The sequence below is a fragment of the Hippoglossus stenolepis genome, chromosome 7 (genome assembly GCF_022539355.2).
Source record: "Hippoglossus stenolepis isolate QCI-W04-F060 chromosome 7, HSTE1.2, whole genome shotgun sequence".
Lineage (NCBI taxonomy): Eukaryota > Metazoa > Chordata > Actinopteri > Pleuronectiformes > Pleuronectidae > Hippoglossus > Hippoglossus stenolepis.
In genome coordinates this window covers 27,525,871-27,553,370 of record NC_061489.1, presented here as the reverse complement: position 1 = coordinate 27,553,370, position 27,500 = coordinate 27,525,871, and the positions used below count along the sequence as shown (strand labels likewise).

General features: G+C 45.4%; 2 protein-coding genes across 2 annotated transcripts in view; both read right to left on the bottom strand.

Annotated features, from left to right (window-relative positions):
* nfkb1 (nuclear factor of kappa light polypeptide gene enhancer in B-cells 1) overlaps positions 1-7,501 on the bottom strand; it is a 21,058-nt gene extending 13,557 nt beyond the window's left edge. The window contains exons 1-5 of the mRNA XM_047340476.1: positions 7,314-7,501; positions 6,098-6,176; positions 5,504-5,585; positions 2,974-3,014; positions 2,306-2,404 (exon numbers count right to left, since the gene is read on the bottom strand). Coding sequence (XP_047196432.1) covers positions 2,306-2,404; positions 2,974-3,014; positions 5,504-5,585; positions 6,098-6,136 — 261 coding nt within the window. The 5' untranslated portion in view covers positions 6,137-6,176; positions 7,314-7,501. The remainder of the gene's footprint in view (positions 1-2,305; positions 2,405-2,973; positions 3,015-5,503; positions 5,586-6,097; positions 6,177-7,313) is intronic.
* Positions 7,502-12,094: 4,593 nt separating this feature from the next.
* On the bottom strand, positions 12,095-25,695 carry LOC118112603 (diacylglycerol kinase theta). The gene is made up of 23 exons (XM_035162057.2): positions 24,750-25,695; positions 22,119-22,198; positions 21,313-21,412; positions 21,064-21,149; positions 20,858-20,983; positions 20,308-20,461; positions 18,911-18,979; positions 18,410-18,510; positions 17,848-18,062; positions 17,470-17,560; positions 16,935-16,989; positions 16,625-16,686; positions 16,332-16,482; positions 15,933-15,971; positions 15,617-15,732; positions 15,123-15,274; positions 14,775-14,923; positions 14,224-14,402; positions 14,001-14,101; positions 13,540-13,686; positions 13,307-13,418; positions 12,504-12,656; positions 12,095-12,321 (listed from the first exon to the last, which is right to left on the bottom strand). The coding sequence occupies exons 1-23, from the start codon at positions 24,973-24,975 to the stop codon at positions 12,217-12,219; spliced, it is 2,769 nt and encodes a 922-aa protein (XP_035017948.1). The 5' UTR covers positions 24,976-25,695; the 3' UTR covers positions 12,095-12,216.
* Positions 25,696-27,500: the final 1,805 nt, after the last annotated feature.

Sequence of the window (27,500 nt, the reverse complement as noted above, 5' to 3'; positions counted from 1 at the left end):
AGTTTGATCCAGACCCAGAACTCCTCTTCTGCTCTGAGGAACCTTTCACACCTGATGTTCAGGTTCAGACTGAACTGAAGAGTCTGAAGCTCTGAACGATATTGGAGATTAACTCTGGTTTTTAATAACTTCTGAGTGTTTTTAACTGATCTCAGTTCAGCTTCACTCTTCAGCTGCAGCTGGTTGTGACAGTTGAAGCTGACTCTCAGTCAGTTCTTCTCACAGGAGATGGAACCCACTCACCAGAGAACAGAGAACAGACGCTCAGGGAGAGAAGGAGGAAACTTTCTCATGTTCACACATCAGACTCACTTTCACCAAGCTGCTGGTTGAAGCATCATTGTTCTAAACCTCTCAGCTCAGTCATGATAATTAAATCTGTGATTAGTGTGAACACAGGGTTTTATGAACAAGACGAATGTAATATGAAATGATTAAATGATTGGCAGATTGATTAATAATGAGGAGTTAGGGTTTGATGATGCTTTAGTTTCAACAACATCAGATGTTTTATCATATTTATCTTTTCAGAAAATTAGCGGCTAACGAGGCAGCGAAGGGTTAAGTGTGTCGATGTTTCTGGGTTAAAGCTTTAATCTGCGCCTGAGACTCAACACCTTCCTGTTCATGACGCAACTGCACTTCCTTCTAATTACATGTGGGGAGCAAATTCCCAACAGACATGAAGCACAGTGGAGGTGTGTGTGTGTGTGTGTGTGTGTGTGTCTGTGTGTGCTGTGAGAGTCTCTGCAGGTCTGGGCCTGCAGAGACTCTTCAAGAGCTTCTTTACCCAAAAGCTGAACTTGTTTTTGTTGTGTGGAGACGTCGTTTCTACCGACTCACATTAAATCTGATAAAGCAGAGATCTCAGTGACGTTTGTTCAAGTGTTTCTGATCAGTTTGGTTTTAATTAGTTATTTAATGTTAAAGAATCAGGCTAAAACGTCATGATTGACAGCTGAGACTGACTCCTGATTGGCCGTGTGTGTGTGTGTGTGTGTGTGTGTGTGTGTGTGTGTGGGGGCGGGGGGGAACTCGATACCACGACTCAACTCCACGATCACGAGTGACGTCACCACCACAAGATGGCAGCTTCATATCCCAGTGATTTTTGCTTAGTTTCTGGAGAAGGTGGAGACGTATCATTGTTTCTATTTAATATTTAAGGCATCAGCCAAAACTCGATTATTCACAACATGTTATTCGTATTCCAGTGATTCCAGAGGTAAAAGGTAAAAGTGTGAAATTTGTCGACAAACTGAAATAATTCAACATATGAAGAATAAAGTTTCTGATAATAATCATATTGTCTAAACTATTTTTTATTTTAATGATCAAATTACAAATTTCAGGCATAAAATGTAGCGTTAACCTTAAAACCAGTGAAGATTAAAGCAGAATAGAAACTATATCATCCTCCTGATCGTTGTTCCACTCGTCCGACCAGAACTTCAGGAGGGTTTTTCCGCTCTGCAGCCTCACGACAGCTTGTTCTGCTGAACTTGTCTCATCACTTTAAAGAAACTTCTATTTCCTCATCCAGACATTTGACACCAACTGGGTCTGGAGACGTTTTACTGTCTCTGGTGTTTCAGTGACATTGGACATCAGAGTGAAGAAAAATCAACCTCAGTGGCGACTGTCTCAAACTAAATTCTTTACTCTGAGGATTACGACATTTGTTAGGACGTGTTCATATATATATATATATATTTGTATTTATCTCTTCCTCCCTTCTTCATACTATATTTTCTCTGTAAAATATTAAATCCTTTAATCATAACGTTATGTCAAGGAGAGACATAGAAGAAGCATTTCACTGGATGTCGTACTGTGCATGTTTGATGTTTGTGACAAATACAATTTGAATTTGAAATCTGGATTTATCAAACGTTAAATACATTTTCTGAGTGAAGTCAGACAGTGGAGGCAACGAGTCGGACTGCGGCAGGAATGTGGGGATTTCCCGTCGGCTGTGGTTTGGTCGTAACATGTGGGAGTTCCACTCTAAACTAAACAACGACAGTTCAGCTTCTCACTGTGACAGTGTCACAACAACCAGGAAACAGGATCCACAGTGAAACTGCACCAGAGGAAAGAAAACCTCAAAATCTCCTCAGATAAAAGTCCATTAAAAAGTAAACATGACATGTTTGATTCCTCATGTTTACGAGTATCTGGTATAAACATGAAACTATGGAGGGAACTGTCATAGATGGTGATTGGTCATTTACAGCAACTATCAGCTCAACATAGAGTCATGACGACTGAGGGAAGAAGAGGACCAACAGACAGGAAGTGTTACCTTGACGGTGGGGTAGGTCTTCCTGTTCTTCTCGCTGGACGCTCCTGGCAGACCGCCGTGAGACGGACCTTCACAACCGTATCTGAACCTGAAGCCTCGCTGATGGACACACAAAGAGGAACCGCTTTTATTTCATGACAGAGTTAAAATAAACTCTGGGCTCCGCAGAAGGTCACCATTCATTAACCTCAACTTTTACACTTTCCCACAATTACTCTTTCTACTTTTCTGTGAATGCATGAAATAAAAAATAAAGTTCTTGTTTTTAACGTCAGTTTGTCGCAGACCTTTGATTCACATGGTTTCGCTGTTTAAATGAGAATTACAGCCTCTGCCCACCAGAGCAGTCTCAGTCTCAATGATGATGAAACCAGTCACACCAGCCCTGATGCCACGTGCATATCAACACAAAAACAGTCTGTGAAACTGTAAATGATGTTTTTGACCATCACTCTTTAGATTTAAAGATTTATTGAGAAATGTCTTGAGCTTGAAGAAAATATATATATTTGTTTTTCCTTACTGAACAACTTTAAAAGTTATGTGTCGTATCAGATCGTATCGATTCCACTTGTGAAGATGGAAATTATAATTTGCTGTTGGACATACATCGTCCTCCCTGCATCAGTTATCCTCCTCACATGTGATTATTCACTGGTGACGTTTACCTGCTTCGGCTGCTCCAGGATCTGCAGGAACGGTCCGTCCGCTGAAAACAGACACACAACGTCACACGAACCGTCAACACATTCAGAGTCAAGAGCAACTCAACATTATTTATATCAAGTTTCTGATTGACCGATTAATCCGAATCTCTTTTTTTTTTATTCATAAGCATCTGATTGGTCTATTAACAGTAATCGAGTTACCAACATCCTGAAGGTGGCGCTATGATAAAGGTCATGGGGCCATTGATATCTAAAAAGAGAAGACTCAAAGTTGTTTCCCTTTACTTCCAGTCTTTGTGCTAAGCTAAGCTAACTGAGTTCTCTCACAGGGATAAAACCGACTCTGGAGACGACAGAGGACAGGAGGCGTGTTCTTGTATGTGGGCGTGTGCAGGAGTAAAATAAACATCAATCACATTTTATTTGTATTGTCTCATATTCCCAGTTTGTCTCATATTCCCAGTTTGTCTCATAGATGTTAACAAGGAGCAACTTCCTCTGTTCTTCACTCAACTAGAGTCAAATAGAAAGTTAGTGATCAGTGAATAAAGCTCAGTCCCATGTGAGGATCCTCTCCCAGGACACAAGTCCAACAGATGCTGATGGACCTGAACACATCAACACAACAACACAACAACACATCAACACAACAGGATTCACTACATGAGAAGAACCAGTTTGTAACATTGATGTGTGGCACAGTGACCGCCGCTCTGTGGTAAACATCAGACTCTCTGACCACGGCCTGGTTAGCCTGGTTAGCCTGGTTAGCCTGGTTAGCCTGGCAGCGTTCATCTCCATCATCTGTCAAACTCGGCCGGCGAGGTTCCTCCTGTCACGGTTCGTCCGCAGGGGAACACGTGGATATTTCTGAACATCTTTACTTCATTTCACAGACTGGACACAAACAGGGAAGTGAGACTCGCCACAAACGACTGATACTCACACGTCATGAAACTCCTCTTTCACTTTAACTTCATCACTTTTGATTTGTTTTATATTCAAACACTGAGTGAACATTCGTTTTCCAGACAGAAAGTGTGTTTCCTCAACATCTGTTTAACCTTTGAGCTCAAAGCGAGAAGCCAAGATTTATGAGCCCGGAGTTTCCTAACACTCGTGTTTAATCCAGTCTATGTTTCTTTATATTTTGTCAAAGTGTCTCTATTAAAAGCAGCTGGATTAGATTTAACTCCCCTGTTTGCAGTGGAGCCGGTAATTTACAGACAACTGCCACTGAATCACTGAGCTACTGAAGGAAACTTAATAACATGAAGCTTCTGCAGTTACACAGAGAATCTGAAATGATTTAACAACTTCACAGCTCTGCCATTAATCCCAGAGAGACGTGTAAATACTGAAGGAAACTACACACAGATATTTACATGTTTAACATCACTCGGTGGAGCTCACACCTCCACCGACAGGCTCCTTATGAAACCACATCTACATTCACTGGATCCACCAAATCACACACTCATGAACATCAGTCCTCTGAACATGTCTGATTGTTTTCATCAAGATCTGTGATGCCGCCTCGCATCAACTTCAGCTATTCAGGGCAGCCCCCCCACCTCACTGTTATGCCAGTTCCAGCATCCAGACCACTGATAACTAGAAGAACCACCGGTGGAGCAGATAAGGACCTGACCAGAGGAAGCTGTGTCAGACTCCAGGACTGGAATGTGTTCAACGAGGCCGCCACTGTCAATCAACACATCAACCTGGGGGAGGATGCTAAGAATATTACCACCAACCAGAAACCCTGGTTCACCAGAGAGGTGCATGTGCGTCTGAGAGCACGTAATGCTGCCTTCAAGTCCGGGGACAAAGACGCTCTCAGATCTGCTTGAGCCAACATGAACCTGGACGTGATCCAGAGTCACTTCACTGCTCATCCGACGCTTGTGGAAAAGCCTCCAGTCCATCACAGACGATGGATCACGATTCACACCTCCATGAAATTTCATGGAAATCGGTTCAGTGGTTTTTGTGTAATCCAGCTGACTCACAAAAAACAGAAAACATAGGATCCTCGGTGGAGTAAAGACAAAAACGTCTATTTTTGAAACCGTCTGACTCTGATAAGAAGTCTCCACCAACCAGAGCCGTTTCAGTCACATACTTTTCTTTCCAGACTCATATGAGGTCAATGTGATGTGATTTCAATTTGAAGAAATTCCCTAAAGACAGATGAACAGAGCCTCTTGAACATATAATCATATAATGTTCAAGAGGATAATGGACCTTCGACCTCCAAAATCAAATCTGTAAATATGTGAGTCAAAGCTTCGATTTGACAGGATTCTCTCGAGGAGTTATACGATGTTCACGATGTCACAGTGACCTTTGACCGGCAAATTCTAATCCCGTCATCCTTGGACTAACTGAACGTTTCTTTGAAGAAGAAATTCCCTTAATATCGTGTTCACAAGAATGGAACAGACCAACAACCTGAAACCCTCCGCGCTGCCGTCGAGGAGGAAAACACAGCGGTGGAGTCAAGGTGACGTGTAGAAGTGAGACTCACCTGTTCTCAGGGACGTCGTCTGAGACATGGCAGCGTAGGGCTGAAACTCCCACGGTGCATCCATAATCATGTTGTCGAAAATCTGCAGCAACATGAACATGAACCATGAGACAGTTTGAAAACTGCGACCACAAAGATCTGAAGACAGAAAAACATGAACTGTCCACACTGATGCTGTTAATAATAATAATAATAATAATAATAATAATAATTCAACAAATCGGACACATTTCTTCCTCCTGGAACATTTTCCATGCTCACAAATCTTTTTTGTTTAACCTGTTTTTATTAGATTTGAAGTCACAGTGATTTAAGTGAAATAATCTTTCAACCATATTAACGTGAGATGAGTCTCAGTTTGCTTTGCACAGATTCCATCGGTAGGAATGACCTTCAGGCTGAAGTACACAGGTTTAATCAGAGCTTTTACTTTAACACAAGTATCTGTACGTGCACGTGTAAAGAATGTGTGAACTTTTACTTCCTCTGGACAGAGGGAACCATCGACTGTATATAAAAGAAGGAAAAGACGGAACATGTCGGTGGAGACACAGTGAACAGAGGAATCAAACCCACGGCGTCAGGTGAGTTTACCTGATTGTTAGAATGAAGGTAGTGGTCTTCTCCAGCCATCGTGTCTGCAAAGGGCCCGGGGCCCCTCGGGAGCTGAGGTCTGATGAACATGTGACATTTATCATTCAATAATAAAACATTCATATTTAGTCTAAGTTATGACTTTTATAAAACATGAAACAGAAACGAGGTGAGAGTTTAAACTTGAATAATAATAACTAAACTCAAAAGTTATTATTGGTTTTATTGATTTTTCTTTATGATCACACTTGTTGCTGTTTGGCCTTGCGCGTTCCCGCCCCGGTCTCACGTGAACGCGCCTGTGTGAAGCATGCTAGCTCCGCTGCTAACAGCTAACACCGCCGGACGGAGCTAACAGGAAACTAACGGGGAGCTAACGGGGAGCTAACAGGGAGCTAACAGGAAACTAACAGGGAGCTAACAGGAAGCTAACGGGGAGCTAACGGGGAGCTAACGGGGAGCTAACAGGTAGCTAACGTGGAGCTAACAGGAAACTAACAGGGAGCTAACGGGTAGCTAACAGGAAACTAACAGGGAGCTAACAGGGGGCTAACAGGTAGCTAACGGGGATCTAACAGGAAACTAACAGGGAGCTAACAGGGAGCTAACAGGGGGCTAACAGCTAACAGGAAACTAACAGGGAGCTAACATGAAGCTAACAGGGAGCTAACAGGAAACTAACAGGTAGCTAATAGGGGGCTAACAGCTAACAGGAAACTAACAGGGAGCTAACATGAAGCTAACCCGCTACACAGTCTGTTATATATGAGAAACGTCACAAGAAACTTAGTTTGAAAATCCTCCAATTAAAGCTTCATATAAATGTGTCAACAACAACAAACACACACACACACACACACACACACGCACGCACGCACACACACACGCACGCACACACACACGCACACACACACACACAAAGTTAAAACGCGACAAACTCCGGATGAAATGTCTGAAACGCAGAAAGCGAGCGAAGCAGCGACGTCACGGATGTAAAGGTGTTAACCAGCTCAGTTAGTGGAGCTCAGGAGGAAGTGCTGTGCGTTCAGCTGGTCACCAGCACCGAGTTAGTCTCTCCAGCTGGTTCACCTCCGCTAACCTGCTCCGCTAACCTGCTCCTCTAACCTGCTAACCTGCTCCTCTTCTCACCTGGCTAACTAGTTACCTGCTTCACTAGTTACCTGCTTCCGTCTGGTTAACGTAGTGAACTAGTTACCTGTTAGGGTGAGCACTCGAGTCTCTTCACTTCGTCGCGTGCAGCAGCGACACTTTGTAAAAACATCATTTAATCCACAAGAAGAAAAGAGAAGCTCGAGCTGCGGAATCGAACATGTGACGACACACTTTGTGTCCTGCACACCGGAATTTCCCTCTGACGTCACACCGCTACAAGGCAGAGACAACACGAAGAGGTCTCACTCCGACGACAAAACGCTTTCCAGCAATACTCATAATGAAGAAGTCTAAGCTACGGAAGCCGAGCGCTGCCCACCACTAGTTTTAAATGATTTGTACCAACTCGAAATTCTGAGATTAAACATCAACATTTGCAAACAAAATCTCAAAGTTATGAGATTGAATAGTAAAAATGATCAGTTGTAATTAACATTATATAATAACAAATTATGGAATTTAAAAAAATCTATAATTAGAAGATTAAATAAATGAAAATTGTGATTACAACTTGAAAATGAGGAAACGAAAACTTACATTAAATATATTTTATAGATTGTGACCTCTGTGTGTGTGTGTGTGTGTGTGTGTGTGTGTGTGTGTGTGTGTGTGTGTGTGTGTGTGTGTGTGTGTGTGTGTGTGTGTGTGTGTGTGTGTGTGTCCACAGGTCAAAGGTCACAATCAAACATCATATCGACTCAGTCAGAGATCTGTTTCTTTATTCACGTGCAGAGTGACTCCTCTTCTCTCTTATAAACGATCGATGGCCGGGGAGGTTGTGTTCCTTGTGCCTCCTGCTGGTCAAACGAGGAAACACCACAGGGACACAATTACAATCATTCTTAAAACAATATTTCATTTCCATTAAAAAGGTTAAAGAGTAAAAGTTTTATTCTCTCTCAGAAATCTGGAATATTTTCCTGCCTGACGTCACTTTTAGTTTTTCAGGACACAGTTAACGAACAACTCAAATTAAACAAGAGCCAACATTAACTTCAATCTAAATCAAATATGTTGTAAGAATTTAGATATTATTGTAATAAATCATTGTTATTATAGTAATTGTTAGAGACAGACTGTTTCTACAGTTTCCGCATTTGTCCACCAGATGGTAGTGTTGTACTGTTGTTGTACTGTCACTAAAACACAACTCGGGCTGCGAGCAGAACTCGGGACCGGATTGAATCTGCATGTTGTTGAGATGACGTCATTTAAAGTTGATATGATCGAACGTGTAACGTCAAAAATTGGCGACTTCCTGTTGCGTTTTTCCATAACGCTCCGCCATAACGCCTTTTTTGTGCAACTGTTGCACAAAAAACCGTACTGTTGTACTGTTCCTAGAAGAAAAAAAAAATATATATATATATATATATATATATATAGTAGTAATTGATAATTCAGATTGATTGCTCCTTCAGTTCCCACTTTTGTCTGCTCAGCTTGAGCTAATGTTGTGATCTGACCAGAATATTATGATGATGATTATTATTGTAACCATAATTACCATTATGATATCTTCTATCACTCTCTCTATCTATCTATCTATCTATCTATCTTCCTAAATTGTTATGTTTTTGAGAAAAGATTAATTAAATTTTTATTAATTTTACATTCATAGATGTATATTTGTCTTCGTTTCCAATATGTATATTTATATATTAAATATTTCAAGCAATTCCGCAGCTATATGATAAACTAGGGCTACGTTGAACTGAACGGGCCGAGCTCACGCAACTCGTTCTAATAAAAGCTTCACTTCTTTTCCTTTGTTCTCAAACTTAAAAATTGTCATCGAGACACAAACATGGAGGAAATTAAAGTTTTTCTTCTTGCGTTGATCAAATTTAAATGTTGACCTGAAAGAACCTGAGCGTAATATTTCACAGGATCAGTGAAAAGCCACCTGCTGGTGGCGCTAGAGGGAAGTTAAATAGATGTTATAGATCCTGCGAGAAACGTTAACGTCTGAAGACAAAGCTTCCACCGGTTCTTACTTCTAAATCATTATCATTATGTTAATGACTTTTAAAGTTTCTGCTGGGATGAAAGAAAAATATTCCTAAAAACTCACAAACAACATCATTAATTCTTAGATGATCTTTATTTTATTGTAATTAAACAGATACGAATCGTTATTTAAACATATATATTTGTTTCTGTTCTAAATATTTAGCTTTAGTTATTACAACATTAATAATAACCTGGACGACACATCTAAGAGCATCTGTAAAATAATTAGTGCAATTTACAGTTAAAACTTTACAGTGGAAACAAAAAAAAACTGCAAAAATATACATATCATCTGTTCAATAAAACTTCAGGTAAAAACTGAACGCAGTTACAGCAGAAATCATGAGGCACGTTAGCTCAGCACACACGACCACATGCCAGAGCACTGAGGGTGTCAATGAGGCACTACTGCTAACACACCACCACCAGGGGGCGCAACATCGACACGACAGTCAGACGCCACGAGGCACAACGGACTCCGAGAAGCAGAGAAAGCACTTTAAAGCACATTTCAACATTCAACTAAACGTGAGCGGAATTTGCGGCATCAGTGAGAAAGACGTTGTGCGACTGACAGTCAACAAGAAAACAGGACGTTTAAAATGTAGAACGAATTCAAGGTGATAGACGCAGAATATTTAAAATCGCTCAAACTTTGCACAAATAAAAAGCTTTCAAGTATTTTAATCTGAGATTCTTCTGGATCAGAAACTTTAGTTTGAATTCTTCTGAGGGGTCGCGACATTGTTCTTGGTCCCTACTGGCCCCTACTGACCCCTACTGGTCCCTACTGGTCTCTACTGGCCCCTACTGGTCCCTACTGGTCCCTACTGACCCCTACTGGCCTCTACTGGACATGGCAGTTTCATTGTGTCTCCAAGACGCGAAATCATTAGTTGATTAATCAAAAATGAAACAGTGAAGATTCACTGGTCTCGTGAACTTGAAACTGTGACGGATTCATTCTCTGTATTAAGTTTCAAGTCTGGGAAAGTTGATTATTTTATAGAATTACTTTGAAATTTACAAAGAAAAAACTGAAGATTAGGAAAAACGAAGGTGAAGTTTGTAACATGACACACGGAGGCAGAAGTACAGTAATAACACACTGTCAGATCTGTACAGTACCACACACACACACACACACACACACACACACACACACACACACACACACACACACACACACACACACACACACACACACACACACACACACACACACACACACACACACACACACACACACACACACGGTTAATGCCACTGATCTACGACAGTAAACGAAGTCGTCTGTAATTTACATAATTCGGACGTGAACTTCCTGCGTTAAAGAAAACGCAGCCGAACGTTGGTTAGAGACTTTGAATAAAATCAGAATCCTCGATCAAACACAACTTTAACAAATCATAGAAAAACATCAGAATGAATCGGTTAATGCAGAACTGGAATTTAAAAATGTAAATATTACAACTAAAGTCTCTGGGAATGTGGACGAAGTCGGAGACGAGCTGAAGCTCATCGTTCACCGGCCAAAATCTACAAAATCTGACGTTTCACTCAAGACGAGTATTTTGCACCAAACCGGGAAAATATAAACAAATATTTGTTCATTTAGTTTTGGCAGCAAAATGATTGAATATAAAGTTTTCGCCTCAAATTGAAATATGGTCAATTCCACCAGAGGCTTCATTAAATATATTTATTTATATTTATTATGTATTTATGTTTTTAGATTGAATATTTACAAAGGACTAAATTCAGTTTTTTGTGTGTTGCTTGGCAACTGGACAAGTTCCGTCGCTAGCTCTCGTAGTTTCTATTTATTTACTTTACAAATTTGATTCGGCTCTTAAGTAAAAACTAGATCATTTAACTCGTAACGTTAGATTCATCTAGTTTTCTAGAAAGTTTTTAGTTGCTGTTAACGTCACTTCAGGAAATTTAAGTTAAAATTTTTATAGATTGAGCATTATTCTCCAGGTGTTCACGATAACACCACTAGAGGGAGACGTTCACATTGTCTCTTCACGTTAAGACCACTAGAGGGAGACGTTCACATTGTCTCTTCACGATAACACCACTAGAGGGAGACGTTCACATTGTCTCTTCACGTTAAGACCACTAGAGGGAGACGTTCACATGGACTCACGCGAACACAATAAACTCGACCCCGTTTGAAAGCAGCTAAACGTCGCAGCAGTTTACGTTAGCATTGACTGAAAAGGCAGTGTAAACTTGCAGCGTGGTTTCTATGGTAACGAGACTATAATAAATCATGTCATTACAATTTATTTATATTTTATTTATTCAATTAAAAAAGCTAGGGCTGCTAACTTGGTAACTTTTGATATGATTACTTAGCCACATGCTAACCTATTAACGTTTTTATTAACTATTTTATTTCTTTTACATTCCAGTTATTTAAATGCATCATAGAATGACGAGGTCATATTTAGTTGATTTCCTTTGAGATGATGATACTAAATGAAATTTTATAAAAAGCAGACACAATAAATATATATATATAATATATTGTGTATAACCCAACAACAGTTGGTGCTGTAGCATGAAGAAGAAGAAGCTTCTAACACTCAGACGACTTCAGTTGATTCGGTCTCTTTTAAACTGAATGTTCTGAATCTTCCTTTGACTCGTGGGAATCTTCCAGTTGCAGTTCGTTGGTAAAAGTGGTTTCAGAGACGGAGACGTTTCATTTTACGCTCATTAGCTTCGGAGCTTCACCACAACATCAATTTTGGGACATTTGAAAAACCAACAATATTATCGGATTTCACACGAGAAGAATAAATCATAACGTGTTTGCAGCTTCTTAAAAACCTCACAATCATCTGGAGGGTTTGATTCGGTTTGTTCATAATTTCTGATGAGAGCCTCGAGCTCATAACGACTGTGTAGCTGCTCATCACTCTTTAAAAGTGTCCAGCGTCTCTGGAGGACGGACTCTGTGAGCGAACGTCCTTCGCTCCAGCTGAGGACTTCTTCTGCTTCTGCCTGGACTTCCTCAGCATCCGGACCTGCAGGCGGAGAATAAACCGCTGAACACACGATGCAACGCAAAAGAAACTGCAGGTAAACACAGAATACACAACTTAAATCTTTACTCTATATAACTTATGATGTACGCTAAGAGAACATGGTTTGTATATTTGTTTAACATTGACTTCAGTCCAGTATGAACGGGAGTGTGGGTGCGGACCTTTGGTCCAGCGGCAGAGATGATGATGTGACCCGGCGGCTGGAGCCACGGTTCTCCATCCACCTGCACCGGTAGGGGCTTACTGACCGTCAGCCTGATGTAGTTCCCTTGAGCAATACGGATCCCAGATCGGAGGCCACTCTGCACCTGGCCCTGCACACAGACACACACACACACACACACAGACAGACAGAGAGACACACAGAGACATACACACACACACACACACACAGACAGGAGACATACACACACACACACACACACACACACACACACACACACACACACACACACACACACACACACACACACACACACACACACACACACACACACACACACACACACACACACACACACACACACAGAGAGACAGACAGAGACACACACACACACACAGAGACACACGCACACACACACACACACTCTTGTTATTATCTGATGATCAAGGATCATGTGAATCTTTGTTTAAATCACGTTCATGTTCTCTCTCTTTTCGATCCTTATATATTTATATATCATATCTTTTATTTCGTCACTCGCTGGAAACTCGTTTCTAAACAGATTCAGTTGTTCAGTCACTTCCTGTCTGAACATTCTCCTCCAGGAAGCTACAGTTATTATTCAGACGTCGATATTTACTTTAGAAAACATCTGAACCCTTCTTGACTCTTCTCTCTCAGAACATCTCGTCCCCAGGTCTCCTCCCTCTGCTGAACACGCTCTCGTTCACTCTGGATTCATCTGGACAAGTATACGTCAAAATACAGATATAAACTAATTTAAATTAGGAGTTGTCTCACCATGTGGACGACCCCCGTGACCCCCACCACCTCCAGCAATCCGTCATCGATGCTCGGTCTCCCATAGCGACCGTCGACCTCTGTCCCCCAAAGGTCAGCGCCTGAACCCCAACTACACACACACACACACACACACACACACACACACACACACAAAGATCAACGCAAGGTTATGAAGACTTTTCTTCCACCATTTGTGTGTGACTGTGCATGTGCGTGTGCATGTGTGTTACCTGGGGATATTGAGGAAGATCAGTCCCTCTATGTTCGGCAGTGGGACGTTCTGAGAGTCCACCTGAAGCTGCAGCTCATTGTGGAGACTCCTGGTGTTGATGATCTTCTGAAGACCAACCTTCACATACACTCCTTTGTTATGGAACCTGGAATAAGAACAAGGTTCATTTCTTTGGGTGTGTGTGTGTGTGAGGGAGGAGCAGTGACGTACTGGTGATAACTGGTGGAGGCAGGTCAGAGGAGCCTGAAGAACCTTCAGGCCTGAATGTGAGGAACAGAGGCTGGAGTGACGTGTGGAGAATGAAAGTGTGGGTGGAGCAGGAAGCAGAACATGTTTCTGTTCATGTTTCTGACTCAATGAGGTCGTTTCCTCTCTGAAGCTTCATGTGTCTGTCACGTGTCGTTTAGTCTGACATGTCGTCATCAGCTACGTGAGAACGAGTCCTGATGGTGCAGGTACCTGCTGGTGAACTTATCGGGCTCGTCCTCTCGGGCCGTGTGGAAGTCCAGGCTGAGCTCTGCGTCGATGCCCAAACCAAAGTAGTTGTTCATCTGTACAATCTGCGACAGTAGAGGAGAGTTTTATTATATTTACAGTTATAGACCACGTGACCTTTCCTTTACACGTGTGGACGTTTGGTTCAGTTTATAAGCATCTGATGCTGTTTGACCTTGAACCAGACCTTGGGCGGCTCAAGGAAGCCGTTGTCTTGTCCGTCCTCAGACATGTCCTGAGCGTCCAGCAGGATGGTCCACCGGTCCATCAGAACCTCGTCTGCTTCGTCCACAGAGACCAGGATGTGGTGGGGGTCCTCGCCGCTGTAACCCGGCCCCCAACGCAGGATACGAGCCAAGTCATTACCTGAAGAGACGAAGGGACGAAGGGACGAAGGGACGTTTTCTGGGTTTTGTTTAACTTTAAACTTTAAACTGAAAACGGATTTAAAATAAAAAACCATGAGAATTTAACATTCGTTGATGTTGCAGCAGAAAGTCGAAGCCTCTGACTTCTCCCTCATGTGTCGATCATTATGACGTCATGGCGATTTGTAATGTGCAGTGAAAAACAATAAGCTCAGTGGCACCACCTAGTGGCGGAGAGGAGCATGAGCAAATAATCATTAATGTTCATAGTTCAAATAAGAACTAAGAAGCGTTAAGAAACATTAAATTCATGTTTCTATATTTGTGCTGCAGAGGTCAGAGAATCTTCGGAAGCTGCTGTTGGTCTGACCTGTTCCCAGAGGCACGATGCCGATGGGCGGCTCTCGACAGACCAGTTTGTGTCGGACGGCCTCCAGGACTCCCAGCACCCAGCCCAGCGTCCCATCACCCCCACAGACCAGCACCCGGAACCTGGGAACCTCCCTGAAGGTGTGGAGACTGCACCGGAGACGAAGAGCAGCAGCGTTAGAGACACGTCAGACGAGGCTGCAGACGAACAAACGTCCTGATGGTTTATTTACTTTCAAAAGACTGCGACTGACCCGAGGACACGAGACAAACACACAACACACGCACACGTTTCATTCAGGGTCACACACGCCTCCTCTGATTGGACCCCGGCACCACCTGCTCTCACCCAGCCAGCAGTCCTCCGTTGGAAATGTCAAAGACCTGATGAGGGTTCAGGAGTTTCCTGAAGCTGTAGAGGAGCTCGCGGCCTTTCAGGCCTCCGCTCTTCGGGTTGACAAACACCAGCAGGGGGCAGACGTCTTCAGCCAGTTTGTTGTGCTGAGGAACGATCAGTGAAGAAGAGCGTGTGGATGATGAGAGTTAATAAACTTGATCATATCTTATATTCTGTTTATCTTTATCTCATGTTACAACTTTGACGTTTACTATCTCAGTTTCATGTTTTTACAGAAACTCAATTCTTCTTTGAAAGTCGTTTTACAAATAAAGTTTATACGACACAACAGCTGCCAAAAGTGACGCCAAATGATCCGGATCGCCCCCTGGTGGCTGGCTGCAGTATAGGTCCTAATCCATTCCTCCATATGAACATATTGGAGTTGTTTGAGTGAACGTGAGGTTTTGTTGGTGGAGGTTCGATCTCAGGACGGAGTTCGTTACCAAGATCTCCGGGATGACGAGTGATGTCAGCGTCTTGTTGCTGACAGACGTGTCTTTAGCCAACATGTAGATCCTCTCTGCTTCAGAGAAACACGAGACCTGCAGCACCACCGCACCTGAGCAGACACACACACACACACACACACACACACACACACACACACACACACACACACACACACACACACACACACACACACACACACACACACACACACACACACACACACACACACACATAAAGTCCCACATGCAGCACTAGAACAGGAAAGCTTAAATCTACGCTGCAGGGCGGTTTCCTTGACGACCGTCTCACCTTGACTGGGGTAGATGTGGGTGATGGTGACCAGGTGACCTGCAGAGATAAAAAGGGGGGGGGGGGTTAGAGGAGAGGTCATGCTGTGGACTGACCTCGATAAGACGAGCGCGTACACACAAACTAGAAGCACCGTCCTGTTTTCCTTTCACAGTGAATCTGTGAGTTTAACTCATGGTTTGTACCAAATTTGAAGAAGTTCTTGAAATATCGCTTTCACAATGAATGTGTGACGGACAACCTGAAACCATGAAGCCTCCGGCCACAAGGTGTCACCAGAGAGTCAGAACAAACAAATAAACAAACAACAACACACTCGTAGCAGACGATTACACAGGTGGTAAATAAACCTGTCCGACCCGATAACCTTTAACCCTCGATGACGGAGCTCAGACTCACTCTTGATGGTCAGCTGTTCCTGGATCAGCTGGACGTACTCCTCTCTGGCCAGCAGGGGGGGCAGTCCTCCAATCAGCAGGTTGACCTGCACCGCCCGCTTCCTGTTCGCCACGACGTAGAACCGAGTCTGGTTCATCTGTCGCAGAGACAACTGCAGAGCGACGTAGAACATGCACGTTTATTTCTATTCTCTTGCTTCTCCAACTCATTTAATGCCTCCAGTTTAAAAAGTTATATATTTTAGACGTTCTGGCTGAAAGTTGTTGACGGCGTGCGGCTGCGTCTCTTCTCACCTTCCTGATCTCCTGCAGTTTGTCCAGCATCTTCTCCTGAGGCGTCAACGTCTGTCTCTGCACTACAGGACAGGAGGAGAGGTCGTGACCTTCGGCTCACACAGTCACACAGTCACACGACTTTAACAGTTCAGAGAAAATTCTATTTTGAGGCTGTGAGTAAATCATGAGACGATTAAATCATTGAAAATGATGTGTGTGGTTGAGTTTGACATTTGTTCCGATCTGAGTGACGGCTCGTTCTTACAGTCGCCCGGTGGATTCAACACGCTGGTGTTTATCCTGTGAACACGTGCTGACGGACGCTCACCTTGCTTGCTGCTCATGAAGACCTCCAGAAGACTGAAGCTGGACTCGTCCTCCTCCTGGAAGGACAGAGACATCAGCTGCTCATTTATTGCCCAACTGCATTGTGGGTCATTTACTGCTTCTACACAAAAACTCTTTTTGAAAATTTGTTCAAATAAAGTAATAATTATAAACTGTGTTGAAATACAAAAACCTGTCGTGTTGAAATGAATCTTTTACACTGCTTCAATATATATATTATATATAATCATTTGAAACAATCGTGGACAGTTTGGAATCAGTGTGTTGCCCGAAGACACTGCTGCAGACCACAGGAGCCAGGGATTGAACCATCAACCGCTCTGTAAATCAGCTCTTGTCCTTCTTCTTGCTGCTGTGACTCTTCGATGTCAATCTGCGTTTACTTTATCTTCTACGTTTGAACCAAGTGTCAGACTGTGGTCAGGTGACCTCGAGACTCAGCTGTGACACACGCTCACAGCAGATTCCTTTATTCATCTGAGACTTTCCAAAATGTTAAAAAACACAATGTGTACCTGTCTGTCCAGCTGACTGAGGACCTCAGTGAGGACTGAAGCTGCCGTGGCGTCCTTAGAGACGGAGACACGTACGAAAGCTGCACCCGACCTGAAAACACACAAACAGGTAAAATGTCAACAACCTGCGATAATGCGGCTGCATCAAGGAGGAATTCAGGGATTATTTTAAAACTTCATCTTAAATTTGGCTTGAACACAAACTTTTATAAACTTTTAAAGAAAATCTGTTCCTGATGCAACATTCAAAGACTTGACTTTCATTCTCTAAAAACATGTGATTATTTCTGTCCGACTGTATTTCTAATGTCAGCACACAAACCAGCAGCGTCACGTAAACGTCTGGACTGCTGAACTCCGTTTCCCAGCATGCCTCACCTGGGCCAGCCGGCGTGCACCTTGATGACCTCGGCTCCTCGGGGTTTGGGCCTCAGCAGCCAGGCGTCGCCTCCGTCCTTCAGAGAGCTCCTGTTGTCTGGACCGCCATTACGGTTCAGGATGTCGTCGCTATGGAGACGCTGCAGACCGCCGACCTCGTGCAGCTCGAAGTCCTGAGGTTCATCTGGGAGGTAGAAGGTCCTCAGTGCCGCCTCCTGCAGGATAACGCAGGTAGTGGAACGTTTAATTTGTGTCTGAGCACAAAGAGGAGTGAGCTGCAGAGTTCAGTGTTCAGATTTTAATTAGTTTGGCTTCTGTCACCTTCACTGGTGCATTGACTGAAGTAATAACTGCTGTTACAAAACCATCATGCTTTTATTTTGAAATACAGCTTCACATTCAATGTTATTGTGTGATCGATGTGCAAACATCTCAAATGTTCTTTTTTAAGTGACATATAAACCAAACAAGCTCCACTGGTAGTGAACGTAGTGATGATAGTGGTGTTAATGGCAGTTGTGTGTGTGTGTGTGTGTTTTAAAGACAGAAGTCGAACCCTCACCACAACTTCCTCGTTCCTTGTGGCTCGAAAAATGGAGACCAGCCTGAAGTAGCTACGTTTGACTGCATCATCCCCGTCAAACACCTTGAGAAACTGCTTACCTGTGACACACACACACACACACACACACACACACACACACTAAGATGTGCCCTGTAAAATCTTCCTTCTATAGCTTTCAAATAAATAAAGAGATATTCTATGTGCCCGTTTTGCACGTTTCTACAAATTCAGCCTGATTAAATCAACAGTATGTAACTTTTACAGAGGAACAGCGCCCCCTACAGCTAATGATTGATTCTGTTGGGCTCCATCTCGAAGCAATGAAGTTGCCCTGAGGTTGTTTATCTCCAACAATCAGGAGTTTCAGTCTACATGCAACTATCTCCCAGGCTGGAAACTCTGAAAACGATTGTTGATCCAGAGTTTTGATTTAATCTGAAAGTTTAGTTTGTTAAAACCAAGATTGTTTATTTTCTCGTGCACAGACTGAGAACTGACCTGACTCCGCAGCGGCCGGCTGAACGTCTTTAGAGGCGACTGCAGCCGGATCAACGTCATCTGAGTTATCTGATGGAAACAAGAGAGACTCAGTGTCTAGAGCATGTCAGGAACATGTCAGGAGCATGTCAGGAACATGTTAGGAGCATGTCAGGAACATGTCAGGAGCATATTAGGAGCATGTCAGGAACATGTCAGGAGCATGTCAGGAGCATGTCAGAGGGCATGTCAGGAACATGTCAGGAACATGTCAGGAGCATGTTAGGAGTTTGTCAGGAACATGTCAGGAGCATGTCAGGAGCATGTTAGGAGCATGTCAGGAGCATGTTAGGAGCATGTCAGGAACATGTCAGGAGCATGTCAGGAGCATGTTAGGAGCATGTCAGGAGCATGTTAGGAGTTTGTCAGGAACATGTCAGGAGCATGTCAGGAGCATGTTAGGAGCATGTCAGGAGCATGTCAGGAACATGTCAGGAACATGTCAGGAACATGTCAGGAGCATGTTAGGAGTTTGTCAGGAACATGTCAGGAGCATGTCAGGAGCATGTTAGGAGCATGTCAGGAGCATGTTAGGAGCATGTCAGGAACATGTCAGGAGCATGTCAGGAGCATGTTAGGAGCATGTCAGGAGCATGTTAGGAGTTTGTCAGGAACATGTCAGGAGCATGTCAGGAGCATGTTAGGAGCATGTCAGGAGCATGTCAGGAGCATGTTAGGAGTTTGTCAGGAACATGTCAGGAGCATGTCAGGAGCATGTTAGGAGCATGTCAGGAGCATGTCAGGAACATGTCAGGAGCATGTCAGGAGCATGTTAGGAGCATGTCAGGAGCATGTCAGGAACATGTCAGGAGCATGTTAGGAGTTTATCAGGAGCATGTCAGGAGCATGTCAGGAGCATGTTAGGAGCATGTTAGGAGTTTGTCAGGAACATGTCAGGAGCATGACAGGAGCATGTTAGGAGCATGTCAGGAGCATGTCAGGGCATGACAGGAGCATGACAGGAGCATGTCAGGAGCATGTTAGGAGTTTGTCAGGAGCATGTCAGGAGCATGTTAGGAGCATGTCAGGAGCATGTTAGGAGCATGTCAGGAGCATGTCAGGAGCATGACAGGAGCATGTTAGGAGCATGTTAGGAGTTTGTCAGGAGCATGTCAGGAGCATGTTAGGAGCATGTCTGTGGTTTAGTTCACATCTGAAAACAGTTTTATAAAATTGTTCCTTTAAATCTGAGCTGAAAAAGCCTCATTATCACTTCAAAGCTCAGAGTAGCAGAGCGAAGCAGGAAGTGAGACGATGTTTCTGCTTCTCACCCATTGTGTGTGTGCAGCATCACAGAGGATGTGGTCAGGAGGTGTGTGTGTGTGTGTGTGTGTGTGTGTGTGTGTGTGTGTGTGTACCCAGCTCGTGGCTGCAGCTCTCTGTGATACGGTAGCAGTGCATCTTGCTGAAGTTCCTGGAGTCGAGCTGGACGCAGGCCGGATGCAGCAGCATGCCGTGCAGACGTCCCACAGTGCACTCTGGTGGCACGCTGAGGTAACACGCCGCATGGCTCTGCACAGTGAAGCAGAAACATTGAGTTTAATTAACATTTCACTGTGTGTGAGCGGAATCATTAATGTATTAATCAAGAAAACAAGATTCATCAAGAATGAAACAGCCCAGATTTGATCCCTTTGTAAATACACGTCTATCATGATGTGAAAATAACTGAGTCACTGAATAACCTGTCAATCATATTATTGATTAATAATAACTTAGGGTTAGGGTTAGGGGTTACATCAGTTTATAGTTGATCGTTCTTTATTGTTCTGAAGGTAAGTTTGTGGTTGTAGAAACTTTGAGTCAGATTATGTGATCAGCTTGTATCTGATTGGTTGATTGACGGTGGTTTAACTGGTTTATATTAATAACAATGATCTCCTGTGAAACGCTGTGATTGGTTCTCACCGTGATGCCGCACCACTCACACCTCATCCCCGCCAGAACGTCGGACGAGCCGCAGGAGCGCCGGCACGCCTCACACCTCGCTGCTGACGCCAGGTTACCCTCCCTCCAGTGGTGGGGAATCGTATCCTGGTGCAACAGGAAGTAGATCCTGTCAGTGAGAGTCCCTATTGTACTAAATGTACTAAATTGTACATTGTGGTGCTCACCTGCTCCAGGGTCCCGTCCAGGTGACAGCGGCGACAGTCGGCACAGGTGAACGTGGCACAGTCAGCATGGACATGCAGCTCACACACTGAAAGTTGAAATGAAAATAAATGTCGTTGTGTTTGAGTCTCATCTGCTCAGGTCACAGATTCGTATTCTTATTGTACGATGAGTCACTGATGTGTTGCTCCACAGAGAAACGTCACATTGAGAAACGGTGTAAATAGTGAAGATGGTTGAAGGGATCAGACCTTCACAGCGCAGCGCCGTGTTTCCCTCCGTGTGTTTCCTGCAGACGCAGCAGAAACGTTTCTTCGGACCTGCCGGACCGAAGCAGTGAGCCACTGGCACCTGCAGGGGGCAGCGTAAGTACACATAGCGTTAATGCAACTGAAATAACAACAAAACATGTACAAATGTAATAGTTACACATTAAAAACCCTGAAACAAACTGCAACACTTGGTTCCTTCTGCTGCCACAAACCACAGATACATGACACGTCTAAAGACGACCACACGTCTCCACTTCCTCCAGAAATGAAGCCTAAATATCTCCGATACGAACGCTGCCATCTTGTGGCGGTGACGTCAGAGTGGAGCCGAGGCATCGACAGACGGACAGATTATTCTCTCATAAATGAGAAAGAGGGAGGTGGAGATTTACTGGAGCTGTGATGGTTCCACTCTTTTATTTTTTCATTCATTAATCAACATTTAAATCATAAAGGCCACAATGTGTCACCACTGAGGTTTATTAAATTATATTATCATTAGTATTATGTAATAATATAAGATTCCAGTTTACTTGAATCCTTGATAACAGCTGAGCCGTGACAACACGACATGTTCTCATCGAGCAGCAGCTCAGTTTAATGTAAGAATCACGATACGTGAGGAACAGGCGTCAGAATGAAACCTTCAGGAAACATTTACAGTCGTGTGCACATTGATGAAACTCAGCGCTGCACTCTGGTGTTTACTGTCGGTGTATTGATCAGTGCTCATCAATAAACACCATGTCTGTGTGTGTCTGTGTGTGTCTGTGTGTGTTACTCACCCGGACTGCACACGCAGTCACGCAGGAACAAACCGATCTCAGCGTCTTCAGACATTTCTCATGACACATGAAGTTACACACTGAGGAGACAGAGAGGACAGAGACCGCTGAGCAAGGCACCAACACTGAGGTTCACTGCTGAAATGTGAGGAATTGAAGAAGGAAGAGAAAGTTTCTCCTCCTTTTATATAAAGTCGCTGGTTTATGGGTTTTGTCTTTGTTATTTTGTGTCTTTGATTGTAGAAATATTGATAAATAACAATTATTATCTGTAATTAAGAGTTTTCAGTATTTCAGCGAAACATCTTCTGAGCTGAATAATAAAAGTATGAAACTAATAATAAGAAAAACACTTTATTAAAATGGCTCATCGCTTTATAGGAGGTTTTCAGCTGAGGTCAAATAAGTTTCCCACCTCCACCCACGACCGCTCTGCCTCGAAGTGTTAATAACTGACATTTAGTTTGTGGTGTTTCTCGTCAGTTGTGTCGCACTGTGGTGAATCTCACACGGAGTTCAACAGGATGTGTTGTTGTCGTCTGGCTTCACTTAACCGAACATCATCTTAACAACAGAGCAAGTTATCAAGTGTCTCAGTCAATTCAGTGTTTAATAAAAGCTTTTACTGTCACAGAGAATCTTTGTTGAATTGAAATGAAGTCATAACGTATTTATTTATTTATTCTCTTATTTGAACACATGAAGGATCTGGAACAGAAAACGATTCCTCTCATCGATGAAGAAATCTGCTGACATTTACATTTCTCACTTTGCTGGAGCCTCAACTCTTTTGTCCCGGTCAGGATCCGGTAGGTGACCGATTGCCATCGATCTGATTGGTCAGCAGTTTGGTCTTTGACAGGTTTTGATTTCTTAACCTGCACCGGAGCAGGTTAGTGGTTCAGTTACCATGGTAACTAACCCCGGTAACAAGTGAACCAGCTTCATAAGACTGAAGCTGTGACTGAAGCCTGAAGTTACCTGGATAACCTCAGATCCGCTCTGTTTTTCAAACATATCATTTAGCTGACGCTTTTATCCAAAGCAACTTCCAATAAGTGCCAACACCTGGAAATCTTCTCCAGTAGATCCGGCAGGTTTCTCTTGTCCGGGAGCTGGAACACGCCGAGAACACGCCGTGACACGTCTGATAACGACTCAGAGTCAACGAGCACTCTCTGATTCTTCACTCTCTTCTGAACAGGACTCATTAAACATACTTCCTATCATAGCAGCTGACCCCCCCAACACCACAAAGCAGGTAAAGTAAGAGGCTAGAAGAGGCTGACCAATCACAGCACAGTGGAGCAGCTGGCCAATCAGAGCAGACTTTATCTTGTGTGTTTGAGACAGAGGCTGAAGAGAGGAGCTGCAGCGATGGACAGTCTGAGGACAGTGATTCTGAACATTAGAGCATGAAAACGTTTTACAGTCACGACTCATTAAAATGATCAACCTGAAGATGATGATATGAAGATGTCTCCTTTAACTTTTTGTAGAAATCTAAACGAACTGGAGAAAACACAATCTGAAGCTTGAGTCATTCAGTTGAATTTCAGGTGAATTCAGAAACAACGGCGCCACCATCCTGTCACAGCTGCAACAAAGTGTTTTGACATTGGCGCTTCTGAATGACCTCTTCTCCATAGCAACAGCCGCTGAGGCTCATGGGTACAAATTAAGTAGAAACTATTGGCCACAACATGATGATGCACAAAACTTTAAGAGCTGGACGAGCGGCGTGCGGCGAGACGAGGACCTGAAGCTTCTGGTCGAGGAGGCGTGACACAAAGCTTCTGTGTTTAGATGTCGTGGGAACATTCAGCCGCAGTTTGGTGACATCACAGGTTTGTGTTAAGTGAAACGTTACATAATCCAGCTGAGCCTCCAGCTCGCTGTTATTCTGCTGCAGCTTCGAATGCATCTGCTGCTGTGTGTGACCTGAGGATGCTCAGGTCACACACAGACCTGACACACACACACTCAGACACAGACACACACAGACACACACACACTCAGACACATTCTTCCAGCACTGAGCATCCCTGCCAGTCTCCTGTTGCCATGCCAACCGGAGGAAGTAAATCACGAGTTGATTGCACACACACACTAAACACACAAATCGTGCCCAGTAACACACTAGTTGTCCTTAATCCAGTGTGTGTGTGTGTGTGTGTGTGTGTGTGTGTTCTGGATGTGCTCTTCAGTTCGACTGTTGAATTCATGATGAAGTCGAGGCTTAGTGGGAAAGGAAAGGAAAGAGAGTGATGAAGAGGGAATGAAAGAAGAAGAAGGACAACGGCCAAAGGAAAGGAGAGGACAAAGTAGGAAAGGAAAGGAAAGGACAGAGAAGGAGAGGACAGAGAAGGAAAGGAAAGGACAGAGTAAGAAAGGAAAGGAGAGGAAATGAAGGAGAAGGAAAGGAAACTATAGAAAAGAAGGGACAACAAGAAGGCCAAAGGAAAGGACAGGACAAAGTAGGAAAGGAAAGGACAGAGAAGGAAAGGAAGCATCGTCAGGGACACTTTACTCAGTTTGAATTCACACCTGAGCCTGATCACGTGATCCAGGCTGGTTCAGGTTCCTCACAGGTCAGAGGAGCAAGGCAGCACAGAGGTTGCTGGTTCTCACCTTCACACAGGAAGCCCACGAGGCCCCAGATGAAGTCGCTGCAGCTGTGGCAGAAGGTGGGTTTGGTCAGCGTGACCCTCCTGAAGCAGTGGCCCGGCGCGGAGCTCTGGTGCCGGGCCCGGAGCCCCGGGGACTGCTGCCCCCTCTTCCTCACGGCCAGCGGGCTCTCCGAGCGGCCGTCCGCGGCCTCGGGGTCCGCCGGTCCGCTCCGGCCTGAGTCCGCCATGTCTGTCCACACTCACTCGGTCACCGACAGGGGGAGGACCGCACAGGTCGAGGCTCGGTCCTGGTGCAGAGACCCGGGTCTGTAGGAGAGTCTCCAGCCCGAGAGGCGGGTCTCCTGCTCGGTGTGTCCCGGAGCTGTCCCCGCTTCAGAAGCTAATTTTACGGGTCCAAGAAAAGAGGCCGAGCCAACAGTTTCCTGTTATTTACCCCGAGAGAGGACGTGTCCCCGCGGCTGGACCTGTGGGCTGGACCCGGCTCCTCGGGCTGCGTGTGTCCGGTCGCTTCCCGCCTCAACATGGAGCCGCAGCGCCGACGAGCTTCGCCTCAGCTCGACGTGTTCTCGCGGTGAAGAGCGCGTCCAGCTCCCCGAGATCAGAGCTCCTCCGCCCGGAGACAGCGGTGCCACCCTGCGGAGCGGGGAGGAGGGCTCCGGGCTCGGTGTGATCCGCGGGGCTCCCCGCTCAGCGAAGCTGGGGAGATTAAAGAAATGTTCCGGTCACAGCCTGGATCCAGCGGCTCCACACCGGGACCAGCACACGACACCCGGCTGGAAGGAGTCCAGACGCCGGGCCGAGGACACGCGGGAGTCAACAAGTGTGAGAGGCCGACAGACGCTGCTCTCAGTCCGGGTTTCCTCTTCCTTCTCCCCGCAAGATTCCTCCTCCTTCTCCGGGGAAGATTCCTCTTCCGCGTCAGAGTCTCCGACACTGATTTACTCCTCCCTCCTCCCTCCATCCCTCCTTCTCTCCCTCCTCCTCCCTCCATCCCTCCTTCTCTCCCTCCTCCTCCCTCCATCCCTCCTTCTCTCCCTCCATCCCTCCTTCTCTCCCTCCCTCCCTCCTCCCTCCTTCCCTCCCTCCCTCCTCCCTCCATCCCTCCTTCTCCCCCTCTCCTTCTCTCCCTCCCTCCTCCCTCCTTCTCTCCTCCTCCTTCTCTCCCTCCCTCCTCCCTCCATCCCTCCTTCTTCCTCCCTCCTCCCTCCATCCTCCTTCTCTCCCTCCATCCCTCCTTCTCTCCCTCCCTCCCTCCTCCTCCTTCTCTCCCTCCCTCCTCCCTCCTCCTCCATCCCTCCTTCTCTCCCTCCCTCCTCCCTCCTTCTCTCCCTCCCTCCTCCCTCCATCCCTCCTTCTCTCCTTCTCTCCTTCTCTCCCTCCCTCCTCCCTTCTTCTCTCCATCCCTCCTTCTCTCCCTCCCTCCTCCCTCCATCCCTCCTTCTCTCCCTCCCTCATCCCTCCTTCTCTCCCTCCATCCCTCCTTCTCTCCCTCCATCCCTCCTTCTCTCCCTCCCTCCCTCCTCCCTCCTTCTCTCCTTCTCTCCCTCCCTCCTTCTCTCCCTCCTCCTCCCCTCATCCCTCCATCCCTCCTTCTCTCCCTCCTCCTTCTCTCCTTCTCTCCTTCTCTCATCCTCCTCCTCCATCCTCCTTCTCTCCTTCCCTCCTCCTCCTTCTCTCTTCCTCTTTCTCTCCTTCTCTCTCCTCTCCTCTCCTCTCCCTCCATCCTCCTTCTCTCCCTCCCTCCTTCTCTCCTTCTCTCCCTCCTCCTTCCTCCTTCTCTCCATCCCTCCTCCCTCATCCTCCTTCTCTCCCTCTCTCTCCTTCTCTCATTCCTCTTTCTCTCCTTCTCTCTCCTCCTCCCTCCATCCCTTCTTCTCTCCATCCCTCCTTCTCTCCTCCTCCTTCTCTCCTTCCCTCCTCTCTCCATCCCTCTTTCCCTCCTTCTCTCCTTCTCTCCCTCCCTCCTTCTCTCCTCCTCCTCCTCCCTCCATCCCTCCTTCTCTCCCTCCCTCCTCCCTCCATCCCTCATCCTCCTCCATCCATCCCTTCTTCTCTCCTTCTCTCCTTCTCTCCTTCTCTCCCTCCCTCCTTCTCTCCTCCCTCCTCCCTCCATCCCTCCTTCTCTCCCTCCCTCCTTCTCTCCTTCTCTCCCTCCTCCTTCTCTCCTTCCCTCCTTCTCTCCTTCTCTCCCTCCCTCCTTCTCTCCCTCCCTCCTCCCTCCATCCCTCCATCCTCCTTCTCTCCTTCCTCCTTCTCTCCTTCTCTCCTCCCTCCTTCTCTCCTCCCTCCTCCCTCCATCCCTCCTTCTCTCCCTCCCTCCTTCTCTCCTTCTCTCCCTCCCTCCTTCTCTCCTTCCCTCCTTCTCTCCTTCTCTCCTCCCTCCTTCTCTCCCTCCCTCCTCCCTCCCTCCCTCCTTCTCTCCCTCCCTCCTCCCTCCATCCCTTCTTCTCTCCCTCCCTCCTTCTCTCCTTCCCTCCTTCTCTCCTTCTCTCCCTCCCTCCTTCTCTCCATCCCTCCTCCCTCCTTCTCTCCTTCTCTCCATCCCTCTTTCCCTCCTTCTCTCCTTCTCTCATCCCTCCATCCCTCCTTCTCTCCTCCCTCCTTCTCTCCATCCCTCCTCCCTCCATCCCTCCTTCTCTCCTTCCCTCCTTCTCTCCTTCCCTCCTTCTCTCCTTCTCTCCTCCCTCCTTCTCTCCATCCCTCCTCCCTCCATCCCTTCTTCTCTCCCTCCCTCCTTCTCTCCTTCCCTCCT

Excerpts from the sequence above, each read along its gene's own strand:
- LOC118112603 (XM_035162057.2), bottom strand. The coding sequence starts at position 24,975 with ATGGCGGACTCAGGCCGGAGCGGACCGGCGGACCCCGAGGCCGCGGAC. Across the intron at positions 21,150-21,312 it reads CACGGCGCTGCGCTGTGAAG|TGTGTGAGCTGCATGTCCAT; the intron begins GTCTGATCCCTT and ends TTCAACTTTCAG. Across the intron at positions 14,403-14,774 it reads CATCGTGCCTCTGGGAACAG|GTAATGACTTGGCTCGTATC; the intron begins GTCAGACCAACA and ends TCGTCTCTTCAG.